The sequence below is a fragment of the Canis aureus genome, chromosome 32, assembly GCF_053574225.1.
Source record: "Canis aureus isolate CA01 chromosome 32, VMU_Caureus_v.1.0, whole genome shotgun sequence".
Taxonomy (NCBI): domain Eukaryota; kingdom Metazoa; phylum Chordata; class Mammalia; order Carnivora; family Canidae; genus Canis; species Canis aureus.
In genome coordinates this window covers 26929032-26953497 of record NC_135642.1, presented here as the reverse complement: position 1 = coordinate 26953497, position 24466 = coordinate 26929032, and the positions used below count along the sequence as shown (strand labels likewise).

The following is a 24466-nucleotide window of genomic DNA, read 5'->3' as shown; positions in this document are numbered from 1 at the left end:
CGAAACAGTACAAACAAAATTATTTTTCCTGATATATTATTATTTAAAAATCAGACAGGTATTCTGCTAACACTAAAGTACAATGAAACAATCTTGGCTGTTTTCATAAATAGTACTTTAATTTTCTTGTTCAATAATTAATGCTTGTACGTTTCAGCTGTTATTTTGAAGCACATTAACTTTGTAAGCATAAGACAACATACTAATATTCATTAGAACCAATTTAACTCTAAGTTGATAAATGAAAGGTTTATTTTGAATGGTAAAAAGGCATTTTCAAAGTCACATCTCTGACTGTGTTCTGAAACAAAAACTCTTCTTTCCTTTTATGGTTTATTTCTTGGGTTTATCTTGAAAATGTACATAAGTCTTGCTTCTGAAGTGTTAAAGTCCCAATTTAATTTCCCAAAGCACAAATTTAAGTTAGAACACAACCTAGTAAACTACAAACAACAGCTTTTCTCAGTGCCACAAAATATTTCTGTTCCCTTTAGAGTACACTATTAATTTAATCTAATTATATGTAATCTCATTAAAATGTAAAAATACCAACTTTTTAAAAGTAAAAAGTATTAATCATTCCATGTACCAAAACTGCAAAGTAATAAAAATTCTACAGTCACTTAACATTGAGTAGAGTCCTAATTTCATATAAAGTACCAGTTATAAGAGTTTTCCTCCTCTCCCTTTCTTCTAGATGAAAGCAGCAAACACTGAGAAACTTTTTATTCAGAAAACACCAACCACATTCCACAGCCTCTGTCAGTAATCATTTAAAGGCAAGCTTAATATCACTATCGAATTATTGCACTTTGCAAGTAGACACCAAAATTCAAGTGTTATCATCAAAAATTTATCTTACTTAGGTAAACTAATATTACAAACTCAAATTCTTTTTTCTGTTTTCAAGGATCGTCAAATATCCTCAAAAATTCCAAAAGCAAGTTACTTATTTAAGACTTTGAAGACTTTTTGTTTCTTCCAGAGTAAGTCTGTCCTGCTAAATATTCCATACAAATGTCTTACCAAAGTTTTATTTAATTAATGTATTTTGTAGGTTACCAACATCTCTCACAGATACACTAAACAGAGACAATTTTGTCACTTACTGTAGGCTAGGGCTTCCTTTAAAAAAGAAAAAACTGTAGACATGTATTTAGTAAATGAAGTAAAAAAGAACCTTTGTGTATAAGGATATGCAAAGTAACTAACTCAGTTCTATAGTCAACAGCCTCTTTTAAAAACTTTTAAAACTAATTTACTTCAAAAGATATGCAGGAATTCAATAGATTATAAAACTGCTGGTAGATTTCTATTTCTGGTGTCTGCCATAATAAATACCAGGGGTTTAAGCTGAGCTGCTTTTTTGACTGTAAAGATTTTTCCACAGTCAGCAACTTACAACAGGACATACTGTAATACCAAAATGGAAACTACTTAATCAACATTTCCTCATGGAAACACAGATCATACATAACAGTCTATAAGGGTAAAGTTTTATTTTAAAAAGTAGCATTTAAATATTATTGAGCAACACAAGCTCAATTTTTTCCTCTGGTTCTGTGAACATATTCAGTTAATTTTAGTCAACATTGATAGTACACGCATCAGAAAACTGAAATGTAAGCAGTACTATAAGGCAAATTATTTATAATGTTGAATAAAATCACACTTTCATCTTTTTAGAAAACAGATCACTGGTTTTCCAGTCCTATAGAATAAATATGATCTTGTGCTCATGCTATGGGTTTTAAAAATTCTTTCTATAAAGAACTTAAGCCATGTGGAAAAACCTAACAGTATGTGAAACATCTGAAACACAAATCTTTCAGATTTCAAGTTTCAAATTCCAGTCATCTATAGCATCACAAAAGGCTGACAAAAGATTGAAAATTGTTTGGCATAATTTCAGATTGTTCCTCTTCCCTTTCTGCCCACTCTGTAAAACATACAGTTTAAATTAATAAAAAATTAAAACCTCATAACTGAAATTTCCTCAGGCTCACAGTTGGTCCTGTTGGTTTTACCACACATAGCTTCTAAATTCTGTCGTTTAAGAAAAACTGCAAGATATAACTTTTTAATTGTTGAGCTCCTCATTTAAACACAATAAATAATTGTTCAGAATTAAACAGATTATAGAATTCCTAAGCTTTGTATCTTAAAATGAATAATAAAAAATAGATTTTATGAACTAGGCATCATAGAGTAAAAATACACTCTAAAGACAAGGTTTTCTTCACTAACTGCCATCTATTTTATAACCTTAAATTACATGGCTCAAGTTTATTTATATACTTCTATGAAAATAAGTACTATAGTTACATGTACACTAATTTAGCTTTTTTGGAATGAAAAAAGCAAGGGAATTTAATAATGCCAACTTGCTACCAAGTACATATCTGGATAAACTCACCAGGTAAGAAAAAATAAATCATAATATACATATGAAGATTGGTAGACCCAAGGGAAATATTAATTTAGCTTTTGACTCACACTTTTAAACAGGCCTTTGCAATACTCTTCATTCAATTGCCTCATTCTTAGTGCTTCCTCTTCACGATGTCTAAGCTCACTTCCTAAGAGCTTTTTTCTTGCAGAAATCAGCATTTATTGACCTCACAAAGTACACACAATTGCTATTGTCAGCAAAGAGCACAGAGTTTGGAGAAAAGCATCACAGAAGCACTGGAAGGGTATGAAAGTGTAGCTTCTCATACAGTAATGTCTATAAAGATCTGGGACATTAAATTTAAGAAATAATGAAGATTGTTCCTGAAATCAATATTACACGGTATGCTGGCTAACTAAAATTCAAATAGAAATTTGGAGGGAAAAAAAAGAAATACTAAAGATTGTGAATATTGCCAAAAAAAGATACAACATTCCAACCCAAGAGAAGACTTCATTTCCTCTGATTTCATATGATATTTAGTTTATGCAACTGAGTAGAAAGGTAATTTCTACCACATTTACTAATATTTACATAGTTGAACAATATGAAAGCTTGAGTATTTTCACAGTGTCTTAGAATAATCTTACAAAGGTTCTTACAAACAAAAGTGCAAGCCTCTTGAGGTCTCCTGAGATCTCATGGGACTTTTCATAATAGAAGGGTGTTAATCCCCAATGCCCTGGCCTATTTCCAATATGGATCATTAGTTTCTGCTTACCTAAATACCTATTACCATTCCAGCTGGCTCAGATATTTGTCACTTCCTGTCTTGAACCATAGTCTGTGTACTAATTATTAAATAGGCAAAGTGAAATGGCTTCTTTGGGTGCCTATATACCATCAAAAATATTTCATACTTGGGCGCCTGCATGGTGGAGCTGGTTGACTCTTGATTCTGACTCAAGTCATAATCTGGGGGTCCTGGGGTTGAACCCTGTGTCAGGCTCTACCTCAGAAGAGAGTCTACTTTAGATTATCTCTCCCTCTGCCTCTCCTGCTCTCTCACTAAATAAATAAATAAATCTTTAAAAATAATTTCATACTGCTTAAGGATTAGTAAAACAGTAGTTTAACGTAGTAAAACAGTAGTTTAACGAACTCTATGTTAACTTTAAAATTTTTTACTGTCATTTTGTACGGCACACAGAATGTTCAGATTATAAGTTTACACAGAATTTCCAGATTTTATCTATGTCGACAGACTTTGTCAATGATGACCTTATGTGCTAACAAAGCTGTGAACTACAATTAAGATTTTATTTCACACCAAGTTAGTAACCAAACCTAAGCAAGCACAAGGATGAAACACAGATAAACAGACCCAGTTCACCATTCCCTGTCCCTATCACCTACATACACACAATTTTTCCTCAGTCTCTCTCACAAACACCCAAACGCAATGTGTACATGCTTCCCTAAATTTGTATATATGTATATGTACATGTGTGCATACCACATAAATGTTTCTGTATACACACATCATCTCAACCAGACACATATGATTCATTACAATCAGAACAAAAGAATAATACATCTTCACAGAAATAGGTTTTTACAGATCCTTGGGAATATTAAAACAAAGACCAAGAGGTCCAAATCTCTTATTCAAAAATTCTAAAATCCAAAAATTTCTGAAAACCACAGTTTTACATAAGTTTACCACTAGGTAAAACCTGAAATGAACTGAAATAAAGATAATTATAGCCCTCATTTATCCCACATGATGTGCATGTCAATATGTTTCAATTCAGGTATTTAAGGTTTTACCCATAGATCCCTCTGGGAAATGTTACATAATATATAGTATAGTTGGCTAGTTCAGTTTTTAAAATTCAAGAAATTCTGGATTCTAAAGCAAATCCAACCTTAAGGTTTGGAGCTAAGGAATTGTAGAGTAGTATTTTTATTTTAAAGATTTTACTTATTTATTTGAGAGCACACATGCACTTGCGTGTGAGAGAGCAGGTGTAGAGGCAAAGGGGTAGGGAGGAAGGGAGGGAGTCTCAAGCAGACTCTGCACGGAGAGCAGAACCCGATGCAGAGCTCAATCTCAAGACCCTGAACCCAAGAGTTGAACGTTTAACTAAATGAGCCACCCAGTAATACTTTTATATTAAAAATATATGATTTATATATATAATTATTTTTTAAGATTTTATTTATTTATTCATGAGAGACACAGAGAGAGGCACGGACACAGGCAGAGGGAGAAGTAGGCTCCATGCAGGGAGCCCAATGTGGGACTCCAGGATCACACCCTGGGCCGAAGGCGGCCCTAAACCACTGAACCACCCAGGCTGCCCGATTTACATAATTATCTGTTCCCCTCTACAGCTTTCATTAATTGCAACCTTCCATAAATACTAAAAGAAGAGAGGAGGGTAAGGAGTCACAATAAGGTTTATGTTTTTAACTCCTCTCTTTAATGCTTATTAATCTCCCTTTAGCCAATGAAGGCTTACCCTGGACCACAGGCAGCAATAGCAGCCAAAAGAGAGACTAGGAGAAACAGAAGTAACAGAAGAAAGCTGAATAATACGCATTAAAGTGCACAGAAAATATTCAAGCCAGGAATCTTGAATCTTGAAAATTTCCCAAATTCTTACTACTACTATTATTTCTAATAACAACTTCACATTAATAACAATGTTTTATTTTTCTGACTCTGCTTTCAAATATGCCATTTGACCTTCATACTCTATAGTCATTCTATATTAACTGTATATAACTCATTTGTAGAGCTATCTATTTTAATCCCAGACTATCTACAACCTACAACATATATAATACCTACCTGAAGATAATTCAGAAGGCATATCCATAGCAAGAAAACCAGACGATGAATTATAAGATGGACCATAAAAAAATTTTCCATTAGCAGTTACTTTGGGATTAGAGGAGATACTGTTTTATCTCTCAGGTAAGATTTTGTTTTGAATTAAACCAATTAAATCACTATTCAAGAAGATTCCATTTCATCGGTTTTCTATATAGAATGCATTCTTCCTCTCAAAACATTAAAAGTACGTACTACATAATTAAGATATATAGGGTTTTCTTTCTTTAAAAATATAATAATATAACACTTAAAGCAGTAATATGTTTTCATATCTACTGAAGTTAATTTTGCAAATTTGTCTGAAACTGAAGGACTTGGCTACTTCATTCACAAAAGTAAATGAAGCAAATAGTATGTCATTACTAGGCAAACCAGCCCCTGAAATTCAACAGGCTAATTACTGATTTTATGGAAATCTATAATTATATCTGTAATAGATGTAATCATCATAAAAATGAATAGAAAATTTGAATTTACCTATATTTTTTAAAGCATAAGGATTCTAAACCTGCTTATAGCTTTGTAAATACATTAGATATAAAATGTGATTATCTAAATTAAATTTAATGATATCACCCAAGATGCTTAAAATTTTTAATTATTCAGCATAATCATACTTTACTTCGTTAATTCTTTTCACTTTTTAATCAGCTCCATGGACTTATATGTGCTCTGCTCACCACTATATTTCCAAAGACTGGAGCTTAGTAGACATGCAATAAACATTTGCTAAATAAATGATATAATAAATTATACCTAAATTAGAATTGGTAAAAAAAAAAGTATATGCATATATATAAAAATTATCTGTAAAAAGAAATCTGTTTGAAACTTATTATTTCAGCAAACTGATGAATTTAGTCTTATCAACTGACATATAAATTCATGTTGTTAGATGAATCACCATTGGCCCTGATTACTGAAAATACAGAAAGATGAAAATTTGTAGCTCTCAACATAGATAAATCCATAAAAGTAATAACCATCTAGTAGCCTAATCTTCCAGAAATGTCAAAAACCAAACTCCAGCTCTGACTATTAAGAATTTAGGTAATTCAATAATTTATTAAACATCTATCTACCATGTGGTCAGTATTATGCAAGGTACTCCAAATACATACATAAATAATATCTATCCTCAAGAAAAGCACATATGTGAAAGAGGAGAGTCACATGAGTAAATAACCAAACATGATTGGCAGGATGAACAAAATCTTACAGAAAAAAATAAAGACTGAAATTGGAGATCATGTTCACAGATGACATGACAACTGATCTGTGGTTGTCACTAGAATGTGGAATAGGATGTGGGTGTTGAGAAACTGCTAAGCCTAAGGTGTCAGAGAATGGCATTATGAACAGAGGGCACAGCATGAGCAAAGGTACAGAAGCACACACACACATAGAAAGATAATAAAACATTTTTTAAAACAAAATAACAAACTATTTTGATATGGACATCCCTTTTTTTAAAAAACTTATTCATGAGAGACATACAGAGAGAGAGGCAGAGACAAAGGAGAGGGAGAAGCAGGCTCCTCACAGACAGCCCAATGCAGGACTCGATCCTAGACCCTAGGACCATGCCCCAAGCCAGAGGCGTCAGAGACGCTCAACCCATGAGACACCCAGGCGTCCCAGGGGCATACCTTTCTATAAAACATTCTTACGAGAGCGTTTAACAAAATAATTTTAACCAAGTATTATTTAATATTTAAATAATATTTAAATAATATTTAACCAAGTATTATTCTCTTAGGATTTTAAAATTCTAAGACTAGTGTAAAATCTATGAACAGTCCCAGAAAAGTAATTCAATCTATTATCTAAAATAAATAGAACAGATCTTACATCATTTCCTTTGATGTGTAAGCTCAAATCAAAATCACATGAGCAATAGCTTCAAATCCTTCCATTTTTACCACTCTCATGAACCTCATGTCACTTACTCTAAAACTCATAAATTCTAATTCTTTCACAGCTATTAATCTCGTCTCTTCAGAAAGGACCATGATGTCCTTAAAGGCAAAAAAACATTTAATAGTCTTTGAATGTCCGATGGCATTCAGACAGATCTAGAAATATAGTGGATATTCAATTAAATATTTATCGACTATTTATTGAGATTGGGATTTTTACCTTTTTAAAGCACATGTTATTTTAAAATATACTTGATATTATATAGACTTGTAGCTTTTCATTCTAGTTGATCACAGAGTCTAAGAAAATCAGAAAACAATGGGACTTAGTCTTTTAAGAACTTTTAATCTCCATCTTATTATCATAACTGGGTATCTGCTTTGATTATAACCTTATCCTTCACAGATAATTCTATTAGACAACTAGGTTAACTTATAGCAAACACAGAAGAGAACCTGGAGTTTATACACTAAGCAAACACTCTAAATAAAATAATGCAACATTGAAGTTTAAATGTCTTTATACTTCTCAATTCTCATACTACCATGAAAAACTAAAGAAAAGTGTAAGATATAAAGATTCTTAACTTTTCTGTAGAAAGGAACAAAAAGAAGACATTCCAAAATATTTACTGAAGGAGTAAACAAAATAAATATAACTGGAATTAAAAACACATGTAGACTATTATGATAAATGATCAGTTCAAAAACATTTGGGGGGAAAAGATGTTCACCGAGTATTCGGTGAAATTCAGCAATTAAAGGAACTATTCTTTTTATACTAAAGGATAAATGTGTACTTGTAAAGGTGATTATGTTTGGAATATCAGGTAGTAATGCATGAACATACCTGTGTATTTAAAAAAGGAACAGGTTGAGGTAAACACTTGCTAAGAATATGTGTGAAATAATACATAATACTATACTTTTGAAAAGTATAAAACCAAGGATATTTCCCTATAAGGAAGGGAATAAATTCATTTACTAAAAAGCTGTGATTATATTACAAGTATGTTTTATTCCCAGAAATAAAAAATATTACCAGAAATAAATAAGTAAATAAAATTAAAATATTCCCAGAAACAGTCTGTAGTGATTTTAATAGAGAAAATTCTCATTAATTTTAATAACAACTTTTGAATATTACAAGACAGAAGTTAGAATGAAAAGGATAAAAGATTGAAAACAGATCTTGATAAAAGATAAACAAAATCCATGGCAAAACTATTAAAGAAATAACTTTCTATGAATGCAAAAGCTTTCTAATGATTATTTAGGCTTTTACTCTTGGTGTACATTATGAGAATTTCATTCTAATTTTTTCATACCACTGATGGCTTCAACCCAAGTCTACTCTTAAAAAAAAAAAAAAAATCAACCCTTTAGCTTTTTGAGCAGTTTATTTCAACTGATTATTTATACAATAGCCCTAGCTATAGTTGGCTATACTTGTAGTCTTTTTTTTTTTTTTTAACTTGAAGTCTTGATTTGCTTTGTCTTTGTTATCCTTTGAAATTCTTAATAATAAGGAAACTAGGGCCTATTGTTACTTAGGTTATAAAAAAAGTACCTTCAAAAAAAGGATTACATGGTTTATAAAATAATATAACCATGAGCTTCTGGAAATACAGGCAGTGTCCATTTCCACTCAATTTATACCATGATCTATCTATGGCAGGAATATCTTACATGTAAATGAAATGGACTTAGGTCTACTCAGCTAGTCTTCCCTTTCATTTTTCCAGCAAGCCAGATTGTTGCTGTATAATTACTATCGCAGAAGCAGTAAAGTCTGTTCTTTTAAGCTGCCATCTCATAAACACTAGACACTTCAATTTTGTTTCAGATGCTACAGAATGTGTAATACCTGACCTTAAAATGCATGAGCCCATTCTTACTTTTATTAAACTAGTCATCCCTGATTCTTCTACACTGTTATTTCTGAGACTTCAACAAGTCCCAAAGCGTTTGACGTAGAAGGTGACAGAAGTCAAAGGCACAGAAAACTCAACTTGATCCTGAAAACTAGACCAAGAGTTCTGTACTTCATCATGGAATCATGAATTGCGTCCAACAGCTGTTCTACTCACCGGCTATTTTAAACCATTTAATATGATCTGTACCAAGACTAATTCTTTTCTAAATAAGCATGTCAACACTTATACCAAAACTATGCTGTTCTTCAAAATTGTCTCCTTGAAAAGCTTAATACTTAATTTCTGTTGCCACTTTCAAATAATTTCAGAACTTTCTTTTCAGAAATCTCCATCATAGAAAATTTACTAACCACATAAAGAAATCACTCTCATTACTGTGTAAACACTGGATTAATACCTGGCTTTTTCAGCTTTCCTTCCGATCAGCTCCTCTATTCCCATATTCCCTTAAATTGAATCCCTGCCTTTTTCTTTCCTTTGTATTTTTAAATCAACACTGAGAATTTATAGGGTGGAGTGAACCTTTAGGAGACCCAGGGGTGTGCATGGTGGAATAAAGATTAGATCTGGAAGGAGACAATCATTTTCAGGCTTCTTACTTGCTAGGATCATAGGTAAAAATGTGTTATTTTATAGAAAACCATTAAGTTGTATAATGTCCACACTTTCTCATGAAAAAAATACCTTCCAAACCAATACTTTCCAAGTTAGCATTCAGAAGGATTAGAAGATGGATGTTTCCAAAATGTAACTGAAATGAGTATTTTCTGAGCTCTGCCCATCTGGAGGTTAACTTGTATTACCGTCTTTCCCTCCAACACATTCCATATTTTTTTTTTAATTTGAAATACAACTTTATTCTGATTCTAAATGAAAAGGAATGGGAATGACAGTGACAAACGAGATTTCACCACTGGATATTGTGATGGGACTGTAGCAGTCTCATTATCTGAAACTCAGGAAGGAAACAACTGCGTTCCAAAACAGCTAAGTATGCAGGTCCAGAAAAATGAAGGTACTGTTTAAACTGCCACATTCACTCCGAAGCCCATTCATCTCCTTCAGCATCCCAAAGATTAAGCACATGTTCTGCTCAGCTATATAATAAAAGTGGCAAACACACTGCACCACTGACATCACAGGACAGTTGCCTATAATACTAGACTTCTGACACTGGCCTCCAGCTGCAATTCTCACAGGTCATCATCCTCATCCGGGAGCGTGGTCGTCTGAGCAACCTCTAGATTGTGCTCGTACTGTGCTGCCAGAGCTGGATCCATGACCAACTCTGGGGGGGAAAGAGCAGGCATGGCGACAGGCTCCAGGTTAGGGTCTCCAATTAGTTTTCTAGCAAGCCACAGGAACGGCTTCTCAAAATTGTAGTTACTTTTGGCAGAAATGTCATAGTACTGAAGGTTCTTCTTTCGGTGGAAGACAATAGATTTTGCCTTAACTTTTTTGTCCTTAATATCCACTTTATTGCCACACAGCACAATGGGGATGTTCTCACACACTCGTACCAGATCTCTATGCCAGTTAGGCACATTCTTGTAAGTAACCCTTGACATTACGTCGAACATTATAATGGTACACTGGGCTTGGATGTAGTAGCCGTCCTGGAGCCTACCGAACTTCTCCTGGCCAGCAGTGTCCCACACGTTAAACTTGATGGGGCCCCTGTTGGTGTGGAACATGAGGGGGTGGACATCCACGCCCAGAGTGGCTACATACTTCTTCTCGAATTCACCCGTCAGGTGACGCTTCACGAACGTGGTCTTGCTGGTGCCGCCGTCGCCAACCAGCACCAGCTTGAACTGGACTTGGGGCTCTCCCTGGGCAGCCATAGCGCTGGTGCTTCCAGAAGCGTCTCTGGCCCGTCTGACTCCACATTCCATATTCTTTATCACTGTTCATCATGCCCTGCACTAAGATTAATTTCCTCTAAAACAGTCAGTGCTCTAACTTGAGGCTGGCCTATACTACTAAGAATATTCAAATACAAATAAATAATGCTTGGACTTTGGTGGAAGGACTATGAAATCCCAAGAATTTCTGGTAAACTAGGCAACCTCCCATCACAGTTGCTATAGTACAGGTGCCCCTTTCATCCCTTACTTCCTAAAACAATAGCATATTTTTAAGGATGGTTGGGGGCCAATAACCAAAGTAGATGAGAGCAATTTGGCCCATTACTAAGAAATATAACTGGGTAATTCATTTAAATCATGAGTATGAATAAAAATTTGTACTTAAGTAAACAGTTAAAAGCTCATCCATCTGAACTAAGGAGAAGACATAAACCACTCAGTTTGACGCAAAAATGAATATGACCACTCCACCGAAACTTTGGGGGAGGGAGTTTTCAAATGTTTTTAGTAACCAGAAATAAAGTAAACAAATAAACAAGTAAAATAAACAGAAATTAACCGAATGGTGCTCACCTAATCGGAAATTTGTAAAATTTTCATAAATTACTTGTCTAGAGTCTTCTTTATTATTTTGGGTTAAAACTCATAAAACTATAAAAGGACTTGTGTTTGCAATTTTAGCTGCCCAAACTTGTTTTTCCCCATAAAGTCTAACTCCACAACTGTAAAATCACTAATGAGATTTTCACAGAAGCTTCAAGATTCATACTTTGTATGTTTTTAGATACATCTATTCATATTTCTATCTTTTAGTAGTTTGTAGATGGACATCTGCATCCTAAGATCTAGTGTGACACAACCTATCAGCACTTTCCCAATTACAGAGAAAAATGAGAAGTAGTAGAATCCAAATACATATTATGCCAAAAATGTCAAATCTTTCAGGAATTAGTTTTCTTAAATAATCATTAAAACATAAAACTCTTAGAAGAAGATACATACAACAATCCTAGAAGAAAACATAGGCAATAATGTCTTTGACAAGGGCCATTGCAACATATTTCTAGATAGATCTCCACCAGCAAGAGAAACAAAAGCAAAAATAAACTATTGGGACTACTCCAAAATAAAAAGCTTTTAATATCCAAAACATATAAAGAACTTACATAATTACACACCACAAAACCCAAATAATCTGGTTAAGAAATAAACATTTTTCCAAAGAAGACATACAGATGGCCAAGACACATGTGAAAAGACTCAAGATCACTAACCATCAGAGAAATGCAAATCAAAACCACAATGACATATCACCTTAACACCTTTCTGAATGGCCAGAATGAAAAAGACAAGAAATAATAAGTGTTGGTGAGGATGCAGAATAAAAGAAACCCTCATGCACTATCATCAGGAACGTAAATAGATGCAGCCACTGTGGAAATCGTGGAAATCAGTATGGACAGTCCTCAAAAACTTAATAGAAATACAATATGTGCAGTAATTCCACTTCTGGGTATTTACCCAAAGAAACCAAACACTAAATTGAAAAGATATATGTATTCCTATGTTTACTGCAGCTTTATAGTAGCCAGAATATGGAAGCAACCTAAGTGTCCATCGACAAATGAAAACTAAAGAGGATGTAATATATTTCTTACACACACACACACACACACACACACACACACACACACACACAGAGGAATATTACTCAGCCATAAAAAGGATGAGATCTTGCCATCTGCAATAACATGGATGGCCCTAGAGTATATTATGCCAAGTGAAATAAGATAGGGAAAGGCAAATACCATTACGATTTCACTTTTAGATGTGGAATCTAAAAAACGAAACAATTGAAAAAACGAGCAAAAAAGCAGAAAGAGAACCATAAGCAGAGAACAGGTTGCCAGAGGGGAGGGTGCTGGGGGGATGGGAAAATGAAGGGGAATAGAAGATACAGGCTTCTAGTTATGCAATGAATAAGTCACAGGGATAACAGGTACAGGATAGGAAATATAGTCAGTGGTACTGTAATAGCATCATTGTATGGTGACTGATAATAGCTACACTTGCAGGGAGCACAGCACAAATGTAAGGACTTGTAAAATCACCAAAAATAATGTACACCTTAAACTAATGTAACCTGTATGTCAACTATAATAATCGATGTACCAGAAAATAATAATTAAAACATGTTGCACTAAGCAATATTATGCACTTCCTAAAACTGAAAAAATGTGGTAATGTGAATTTTAAGACTTGATTCTTTAATTAAAACTTTCTGTTTTGATCAATTACAGTTACATTATTATGAGGTAAAGAAAGCAAACAATTGAGCATTGTACCTAGTTTACATCATTTTTAAAGAAAATATTAATTTAAATGTTTTGTTAAATATTTATAAAGAAAACCCTAGAAGTAACTTCAATTTACACTCAAGTAGATTACCAAAGACTAGGGCAGCCCAGGTGGCTCAGCAGTTTAGCACAGCCTTTAGCCCAGGGCATGATCCTGGAGACCCAGGCTCAAGTCCCACTTCAGGCTCCCTGCATGGAGCCTGCTTCTTCCTCTGCCTGTGTCTCTGCCTCTCTCTCTCTCTGTCTCTCTCATGAATAAATAAGTAAAATTAAAAAAAAAAAGATTACCAAAGACTAAAGATAATAGCATTTGTGGATATAAATGAATCTGTATTTCCTTTTTATTAATGTATTCTAAACTAGGAAATTTATACATAGATAATTCATGAAAACTCATCTTTCTTTCCCAGTCTTTGAGCAAAAAGGAAGACAAGAATTAAAATCATTCAATATTTATAGTTACCATACTGATCTGGTTGAAAGATTAATTTAGCTATACTTAAAATTATACACTTATTTAAAATATAGAGAGCTGAGAGAAAAATGATACAAGATATGGTGAAAAAAGCTAAATGGCACCAACAGGAAGCAATCAGACATGCCCTCCTGTTACGCTCAAAATCAAATATGCAGAGTAGAAGGCAAGGCCTAATCAAAAATCTGTGCCATGAAAAAGGTATGAGTGGCCAGGGAGAACTAAGTTAAATTAAAGACATAAGGGGAAATAATTATTAAATGCAATGAGTCATCTTGGATTGGACCCAGTCTGGACAGATCAACTGTAAATAGTATTTTTCAGAAAGCTGAAAAATGGGAGCATGTACTGGGTATTAGATAAGATAAAAAACTGCTAACATGGAAAAGCCAAAACTCTTAATTGAAAAAAGCATATACTAAAATAACACGTACAATAGTAGGATACAGTTTTAGTAAAGAAATACATGTGTACATATATACATACAGAAAAACATCTCAAACATATACTACAGTATTAATGGTGTCATCTCTGGGTGGTAGAAATATGATATTTTTAATTTCTTATTTTTAAAAATTTTTTTAACTTTAACTTTCTGTATTTATCCATGTACTGCTTTTGCAAAGCTGAAATATAACCTGAGGAAAAAATGAATATATATGCTTTCCTCCAAAACAATATGTGAGTGACATTTTTTAAATTCCAGAATTCAGAACTATACTACATCATTCATATTCATAGAGTAAATACTATATATTTGCCAGCCACCTTTTTGAAGAGCTAATTTTGGTGATGGTTGTCTTAATGTAAAGTGCCAATAGAAAATTTAAGTAGGGTACTCACCCATCTAATAACACAGTCATCCAAATATGAGTATTTTATTTAATAGTAGGTGTCTTACAGTCAGTAGCATATATCAGTCTCAACTGAGAAACAAAATAATCATTTTTGGGTTTCCCAAAAGAATTAATTTCAGAAAGTAACATAACTTTAAAGCACAAAATGTCTGACGTCTAAACAATAAACCTGTTAAGTTGATTTGGGGGAAAAAAATACATTGATTCATGATTACACAAGTAACAGGCACATTTCCTCCATACTAATCACTTAATAATGACTTACCAACATAAACTTGGGTTAATGTAAAAAAAAAAAGATCAATTTTAGTTCAAAAATTAAAATTTAGTAGAAATGTGTACAAAGGATGCTTATGTATAAAATTATAGCTTCAAATATTTGTATGAAAGTTCAAAAGTTAAATTCAAAAAGAAAAGCAAAAAATGCAGGGCCATGAGTTCAAACCCTATGTTGGGCTCCATGCTGGATGTGGAGCCTACTTACAAGAAGAAAAGAAAAGAGAAAAGAAAAAAAAAAAAAACAACAGATCAAGTCTCAAGAAGATGGCACGTACTCCTCAGCTGGAATAACAGAAAAAAATCACAGTCTTTCAAAAATAAAGATTACACTAGAACTGAAGGCAATGAAAAAATCTAGACAGACTTGTTTGTATGAATTAACATTATGCCCTAATCCGGAACAATTGGATGAGATATGGGTGGCCAATTCAAAACTAATTAATCCACTGGCTTAATCATAATCAAATGCTCTCCTCTAAGTTAGACCCAAGAGTGAGACACAAAGATAATGCTTAGGGTGGAGGTCTTGTAAATTTGGGCAAAGCGGTAAGTAAAGGAAGCTGGTCTGTAAAAGGAACAGGAGCAAAAAGTAGACATCCACCTGGGAACCTGAATTTAAGAAGCATTATGGGTCCCTAAAAGGACAGAAAAAACAGATTCTATTCCTATTTTTCAATGCCTATAAGACCGAACTGTATTTGTATTCATGTTGGATACCCCACATCTATCTTTACTTGAGCCAGCCTAAGTGGCTTTTTTTTTTTTTGGCAAACATGTGAGCCTTTACTGTAACAATTTATACTCTCACAGCTATTTTTATTCCCTACAAATAACAAAAAACTTAAGGTTTAAATTAGCATCTATTCATATGCAGTTTAACTCTAAAAATCTAAAAATGATATTCTAAGTATTGTATGACAAGTATCGGACATTTGGAAACATCTAGCACTATAATAAGCTACCAATCAAGGATATTAGTGTATTAAAATTAAATAGGTAGCAGAAAGGATATGAGAATCATTAGGATAGAGAAGTTTCATGTAAATGGACTCATACCATATGTAGTGCTTTTTTCCCTTGGCTTGATGGTTTGAGATTCCAACCATGTAAGCATGTATTGATTCCTTTCTGTTGCTGAATAATTTTCCTTCATATGGATGTAGTGTATCTATATTGTGGCATGATTTTTAAAAATTTATTCACCAGTTAATATTTAGCTTGTTTCCCATTTAGTATTATTATGAATAAGGCCACTATGAACAACAAAAAATTGTGTACACGTGTTTCATTTCTCTTGGATAAATTCCAGGTAGTAAGAATGTCGAGTTATATGGTAAGTGTATGTTGACTTTATAAGAAAATGCCAAACTGATTTCCAGGATGGTTGTGTCATTTTTCATTTCTACTTGCAACATGTAAGAGTTCCAATTGCTCCATATCCTCAGGAACACTTGGAATTATCATTTGCCAGTGTTGTCTTTAATTTAGCCATTCTAATCCACATGCAATGTTGTCTCATTGTGGTTTTAACTTGAATTTCTCTGATAACAATTTTAATGACACTGAGCATATTTACAAGTGTTGTTGGCCATTCTCTTTTGATCCTTTGTCTTTTTTTTTCAATTGGGTTGTCTTTTTTTTTTTTAAGTTCTATATCACAAGTCCCTTTTGAAATTAAATTTAAAACATTTATACAGTAATAGGAACAATGCTAAGAATTTTGATGCATAACCTCCATTACCATCAAGTGACAAAATAAAGTAGAAATATATACTCACATCATAAGTCACAGTCTATCTCCTATATCATTCCTCATTTCTCTGGAATGCATGGTTCACAATATTTACAAAATGACTCAATGTATTAACTAAATTAATTACTAAGAATTTTGTTTGGGGGCTCAGAAAAGTCGATGGAGAGGTATTTTTTAAAAAGTCAACAGAAAATCAAAGTAATACAACTCTGACATACAAAAAAGTGATTTTATAAAGAATTTCAAATAATGAGTATATATTATTATGCTTTCAATAATCTTTATAGTACAGTAGAGCTTCTGATCCTGAAGACTTCATTTTAGGAATATAAGGCATGAGAAAGAAAGTAAATCAAACTGGTACCAATAAACATAAGAAGCAGAAGAAGGAGACAAAAGACACAAGATAGCTCTCAAAAATCAGTGACTTAATATACTAAGCAAAACATAAACATAAAAGCAAACCAAACTGAATATTCCATGGGAGAAATACTAATAGATCAAGAAAGAACTCAAGGGAGAACCCATGTTCTAAAGTGCCTAGAGTTACAGTGTCCAATACAGTAGATAACAGGCACATGTGCCTGTTTACATATAAATTTTAAATCATTAAAATTCAGTTCCTCATTGAACTAGCCACATTTCAAATACTTATTAGCCATATTTGATAGCACAGATAAAAACAAAACAAAAAAACTTTCATCACTGCAGAAATTCTGTCAGACAGTGCTGGCCTAGGTTATTCAACAGGCTCACCTAAAGAGCCTAGGGAGTTTTACTCTTATTTGGATTTTTTCCTATGAAGGAAATAGCGCATTTTACTTTATTATTTTGTTAGTCTTACTCAATACTCTAAAAAAAGAATATTTATATCGTGCATGTATACTATCCCCTAGAAGGTAACCACAGCATTGTATTAAGCTTTATCATTCCTTTGCTATTTAAAAATAATTGTACTAAATATGTCTCCCTAAAAAATGCATTGCTTTGTTTTGCCTGCTTAATTTTATATGCAGAGAATGAGACTTTTTCTTTTTTTTTTTTTTAATTTTTATTTATTTATGATAGTCACACACAGATAGAGAGAGAGAGGCAGAGACACAGGCAGAGGGAGAAGCAGGCTCCATGCACCGGGAGCCCGACGTGGGATTCGATCCCAGGTCTCCAGGATCGCGCCCTGGGCCAAAGGCAGGCGCCAAACCGCTGCGCCACCCAGGGATCCCGAGACTTTTTCTTTACACCACTTGTTCTTTTCACTATTTCCACTTACTCTGAGGTTTACTCTCATTCATCTAAATAACACTGCTATTTGATACAGTACACTACAAAAAGCCCCATTTTATTCAGAAAAGCTAGACCTAAACCAATGAAATCACCAACCTACATAACGAAGCTGTGTAAGTTACAAACAGAATGTGAAAGGTTCCCAACAATTCTCTATAAAACAAGTCAATGTTTTCTAAATTACATTTAACTACTCCTAAACTGAGAACTTTCTTGTGCATCAAAGACAGATCTTAGTTCCTACACATACATATATCTTTTCTGTTCTCTTTTTAATTATAGAGCAGTGGCTATCAAGGTAGGTTTCCGCAACAGGAGCATTGGAACTTGTTAGAAACAAGGGGAACTTGTTAGAAAGACAAATCTTCTGCCCCAACCTAAATCCACTGAATCAAAAACTCTGGGGATGGGGTCAAGCAGTATTTATTTTAACAAGCCCTCTAGGTGATTCTGATTTGTGCCAAAGTTTAATAACCTCTAGATAAGTATCTCAACAATCAGTATAGACAAGATGTTAAACCATGTACAAATTTCTAACAGTTAATCAATAAACTCAATTACCAAAAATCGACTACCCTTTTCCCATTTGTTGAATTTTACAAACTTCAGCTTACTCTAAAATATTACTTTAAAAATAAATAATCCAAAATACAAAAAAACAACAAAGTTACCAGTTTAACTACATATGTATACTAACAGTTTACTTTCTCTCCCACTCCCTCCTTCCTTCTTCTCTCCCCCAACCCCTTCTCTCTATATATAGTTTTTATTCTAAGAGTGCCAAATTTTTCTTTAGCCATTTTCTTTTTTTTTAAGATTTTATTTATTTATTCTTGAGAGACACACATACAGAGAGAGAGAGAGAGAGAGGCAGAGGGAGAAGCAGGCTTCCTGCAAAGATCCCAGTGTGGGACTCAATCCCGGAGCCCAGGATCACACCCTGAGCCGAAGGCAGACTCTCAACTGCTGAGCCACTCAGGCATCCCTAATTAGCCATTTTCTAATTACGGTCTCTTTTTAAAAACCATTTTCCATATGCACCTTGGCCAGTTGCCTTTCTTTGGTAAATACCATCTATGTGTCCTTTTCTGGTTTTTCTATTTCTAAACAGAGATTTTTTTTCTTTGACAACTTTTTTAAAGGCTCTGTATGTATTAAGGCTCTCAACCCACTGTTACACAACTGCAAACACTTTCCCAAACATGTAGTTTGTCCTTATACATTTTTTAAAGATTTTATTTATTCATGAGAGACACAGAAAGAGAGGCAGAGACACAGGCAGAGAGAGAAGCAGGCCCCATGCTGGAAGCCTGATGTAGAACTCAATCCCCGGACTCCGGGATCACAACCTGAGCCAAAGGCAGACATTCAACCACTGAGCCATCCAGGCGTCCCTATATGTCTCTTCAATCTCTTTTTTTAGTAGCACATTAAAGTAGTAAATTAAAATTATTTCTCCCCAAAAAATCATGCCCAAGTCTTAACATCCAGTATCTCTGAATGTGTGACCCTATTTGGAAATAGGGTCTTTGCAGATGTAGTTAAAAATCTCAAAATAAGACCAAGCAGGATTTAGAATGGCCCCTTCATCCAAAGACTGGTGTCCTTATAAGAAAGAGGAAACAGAAATCTGAGACACTGAGACATAAAGGAACAGGCTATGTAAACATGGAGGCAGAGACTGGAGGTATGCTGCCACAAACCAAGAAACATCAGGGTGCCAAAGAAGCTAGAAGAGGCCCTACCAACACCTTGATTTTAAACTTCTGGCCTCCAGAACGGAGAAGGAATAAGTGTATTTTATGCCACCCAGTTGGTGGTAATTTGTTAGGGAAGTCCATGAAACTAACTTACCTATGCAACAGAACTTTCTGCAATAATGTAAATGTTATATATTTGCAGTGTCAAATATGGTAGCCACTAGCCACATGTGGCTATTGAGCACCTGAAATGTGGCTAGTGCAAATAAGAATCTGGGTTTTTAATTATATGTAATTTTAATTATTTTAAATTGTAAAATGTTTCCCTTTTGTTTTTTGAGATTTTTTTTTTTGTAGGGAAAAGGAAAGAAACTGATGAGTTGTTCTGTCAAGTTTCCCAGTCTAAATTTTTCTGACTGTATCTACTTGCTATTAATTAACATTTTCCTCTTCTGTATTTTCTATAAATTAGTAGTTGAATTTAGATGTTTTATCAGATTGAAGTTCAATTCTTTTTGTCTAGGGGGTGGTAAGCAAGACTACTCCAGAGTAGTATTTTGTCTTCTATTAGGAGGCAAATGTTCTGGCTGTCTTTCTCTGGTGTTAGTATCCATGATATTCAATTACATTAATTTATTAGGGTCTACAAAAATGGTAATACTCTAATTTTATAAATCTTTTTGCTTATATTAGCTAGAATAGTTCTATAAAAAGAAACTTTTCATCTATTATTTAGCTGCATAATGGTATTGCTCTTAGAGGAAAAGCAAGATAAACACTCAAATCTTTCTACTTTCAAAAATAATAATTAGTTTATTAGCATCCTCCACCACTATGACCAGTAATTTTTTAGGAGTCATTATGAACTCACATACTTAAACATATATATTCTGTCTCAATCCATTGTAGGCATTATCTTTATTGAAGCTCAAATTGTCCCATTTTTGGCCAGTAGAAAGCTCTTCAAATTGGACCCTAAGTCTTTCTGACAAGATTCTATAGTCTTTGAAGCTTCCTCATTATCTCATAAAACAAGATGTTTCAGGCTTATTTGGAAAATCACCTGCCTCAAATAGGAGATTGGCCCTTTTTTCCAAGTATCTTTGATTACTTTTAATGAGAAATTAATGTGTAGAGACATCAATTTAGATGCAAAAAAAAAAAACTTTAAAAATTGAATTCTACACTTTTATTAAAATTTTTATTTGCAATTGGCTGTGTGTCCATTATCTGCCATAAACTCTTAGAATTGCTTCATGTTAAACAACAGGAAATAAAAAAGCCAGTTTTTCATTACCAACATATTTTTTTGTTTTGTTTTGTTTTTTTTTTCTTTTTTTTTTTTTATTACCAACATATTTTATTTTTAATATGTTCACACAGATTATAGAGAAAAGCAGATTTTATCAGGTAATTCAAATTTTTTTACAGTGGATTCTAATAACTTGAAATCACTAAAATTCAATTATTACATCATTAATTGACAATCATTAAAATACCTTCAGTTCACAAATTTTTTTTCTCACAGTATAGCAATATGATTATATACAAAATGTGGGAGTAGGATTATAACTATATATATAATTATATACTTTTAATATGATATTTAAGTAGGGTTTACTAGCAAATTCCAATATACCTTCAATTTTTTATTTAGACTAAATTTTTTCAACTAGAGATAAAAGCAACTTGATTACTAATTTTTTTTTATTTTTATTTTTTAAGTTTTATTTATTTATGATAGTCACAGAGAGAGAAAGAGAGAGAGAGGCAGAGACACAGGCAGAGGGAGAAGCAGGCTCCATGCACTGGGAGCCTGACGTGGGATTCGATCCCGGGTCTCCAGGATCGCGCCCTGGGCCAAAGGCAGGCGCCAAACCGCTGCGCCACCCAGGGATCCCTGATTACTAATATTTTAAATGACCTGTTACCATATCCTAATTATTATTAGGTCGTGGCCACAGCTAGATGCTGGTACACAAATCCAAATGTTAAAATGAACTTAATCTATTAATCACAAAAAGATAGCTACAGATGTGTTTTCCACTTGCACGTAAGCTATAGCACGTTTGCTATAGGCGGTCCTTTACTAACATTTTATCAATATTGCAAACGTTTTTTTAAAAGAAAATTTGAAGGAACCATTACAAAATTAAACTAAGTATGTTTAAAGGAGATCACTATTATTCACAACTAAACAACCAGAAGTCTAATATTATAGGAAATGTATTTAATAAATACATCGTGTAAATGGCTCGACTACAAAAACAAAAATAGCATCTAAATAATTTCATAATATCTTACCTAGCAAGTTTAATTAATGATAAAATTATTGCCTAAAAATCAGCTAGGAAGCAGATCTGTGCAAGGGAAAATGGTATAGAAATGTATGAAACAAATTCATATATACACACACACGTGTTCATACATGTATATTCATATACACACATCTCACCTATAACTATTTCTTAGATGGACAGACAGATGGATGGATAGACACATGCACATATGGAAGGAAAGAAAATGAGTTAATATTGATACTTCAAATTCTAATTGAACACTATAGGATTTTGTCCTTCCAGTCTTCCTTACCCCTTTTCATATTTAAAAGTGTCTCCTCCAACAATAAGAAATCTGGCTTCCGTTACCCATAAAATACTTCAACCCTGAGGCATGTAGTCCAAATATTATGTTCTAAAGTTAACTTGCGTTGGGGACCTGGGTGGCTTAGTCAGTTAAGCATTCAGTCCCTGGTTTCAGCTCAGGTCATGGGTCCTGGGATTGAGCCATGGTGGCTGCTTAAAATTCTATCTCTCTCCATCTGCCCCCTAAACTCCACTCACACTCTCTAATAAATAAATAAAATCTTAAAAAATAATAAAGTTACACAACCCACATGTAATTGTGTTACTCACTGAAATCAGCTGAGTTCATTTGTTTGTTTTAGTCCGTTTTTGTTTCATTTTTCTGTAACTTCACAGATTTTAACATGTGAAACATGAACATATTTCCAAGTGTCAGAATCATACAAGAAGGTATACTCAGTAATGTCATAACCTGCTCCCCTACTTTAATCCCATGCCCACTCCTCATTCTTTCTACCCTGTTTTTATTACTGTGTCTGCGTTTTCTGGTTTAGTTTCCTGTATTTCATTTGCAGATATACATATACTTTATGTTGCCTTCTTTCTTATAGATAAGGTAGTATATAGTATGGCTACTCTTTTGTACGTTGCCCATGTTTAGGCACATATGTTTATGTGTACACAAACATATAATTCTAGAAATTGCTCCTTATCAATTTATAGAGGCTGTCTCACTCTTTTCTGTACCTGTATGGTGTGTGGATGCACTACAGTTTTCTTAAGCACTTTGTTCTGTATTGACAGATTGTTTCCAATATTTTGCAATTACAAATAAGGCTGCAATGAAGAATCTTGTCCATATGTATATTTGTATTGCTGGAGCAAATCTTCAGGGTAAAATGCCAGAATGCAATGCTGGGTCAAAAATGCAAATCTTGTTTTGTCAGATACCTGGCAAAGTCCTTTCAAAGTTTTTGTGACAGCAATCTGCATTCTCACCAGCAATGCACAGGAAGGGGTCACAGACATTTTAGTGACAGGAAAAAAATTTACTGTTAGTCACTACATATAGTAACTCACTTCTTTTATAACAACTTCATATAATTCACATATTTAAAGAGTACGATTCAATAGTTATTAATATTTCACAGCTATGCAACCATTAAATCCCACTATCAAATTTCAGAACATTTTCATCACACAGTACCTCCAAAAAATCCATATCCATTCAGTCATTCACCTGTTCCCCTACAATCTACTGTCCATTATCTGCCCTGCCCCAAGCCTTGGTAACCACTAATCTACTTTCTATCTTTACAGATTTCCCTATTCTGGACATTTCATATAAAGGAATCATATAATAACGTGAACTTTTGTGACTGGTTTCTTTCACTTAGCACGTTTTTAAGGTTCATCGATATTGTAAGCATGTTTCAGTACTCTATTTTTATCTTTTTAATCGCCAAATAATACTCCACTGTATGGATATACAATGCTTTATACATTGATCCAGTGACAGACCTCTGGTTTAATTTTTGTCTATTACAAATAAAGCTGCTATAAATACTCATGTTCAAGTTTTTGAGTGGACATGTTCTCAATTTTCATGGAATACTTAGGAGTGGAATTGGTAACTTTAAAGTTATATGGTATGGTAAAGTTATATGGTAACTTTATGATTAACCTTTTGAGGAACTGCCAAGCTGTTTTCCAAAGCAGTTTATACCATTTTACATTGCCAACAATATAATTAATCTCTTAACTTGATTTTCATTATTATAAATTGCCACATCACCTTCTATTCCAGCTCTAATAACAAGCACAAACAAAATAACTCTGAATGTGACAACATATAATCAGGGCACTGTTCAGTGTAAGATTAGTTAACTTTCCCTGTGGCATCATTGATCTAAATATTAATTAGCAATGCATATATACAAGAGTGCAGGATGCAATGGTTGTGAATTAATGTGGAAAGTTTGTATTAACACAGAATATAATAGTTTCTATTCATTTTACGTACATATGCTTTTCGTATCTCAGTGTAAATTTTAACTTGGGCTTCTCTTATGATAAGTGAAAGTGAGTTTCTTTTCAAATAAAGAAAGTTATAGTTTATTGTGAAAACTGTCCATATCTTTTGCCTACTGCAGCTCTT

The 24466-nt window shown here is 33.5% G+C and overlaps 2 protein-coding genes across 10 annotated transcripts in view; both read right to left on the bottom strand.

The window, feature by feature from the left end:
• TCF12 (transcription factor 12) overlaps positions 1-24466 on the bottom strand; it is a 371870-nt gene that overhangs the window by 294934 nt on the left and 52470 nt on the right. The window lies entirely within an intron of this gene.
• On the bottom strand, positions 9980-11068 carry LOC144302832 (GTP-binding nuclear protein Ran-like). Its single transcript, XM_077880404.1, has one exon. It carries the CDS (start codon positions 11043-11045, stop codon positions 10344-10346), a length of 702 nt encoding a protein of 233 aa, XP_077736530.1. The 5' UTR covers positions 11046-11068; the 3' UTR covers positions 9980-10343.

What these genes read in the sequence shown, in the direction of transcription:
- LOC144302832 (XM_077880404.1), bottom strand. Translation starts at nt 11,045, where the DNA reads ATGGAATGTGGAGTCAGACGGGCCAGAGACGCTTCTGGAAGCACCAGC.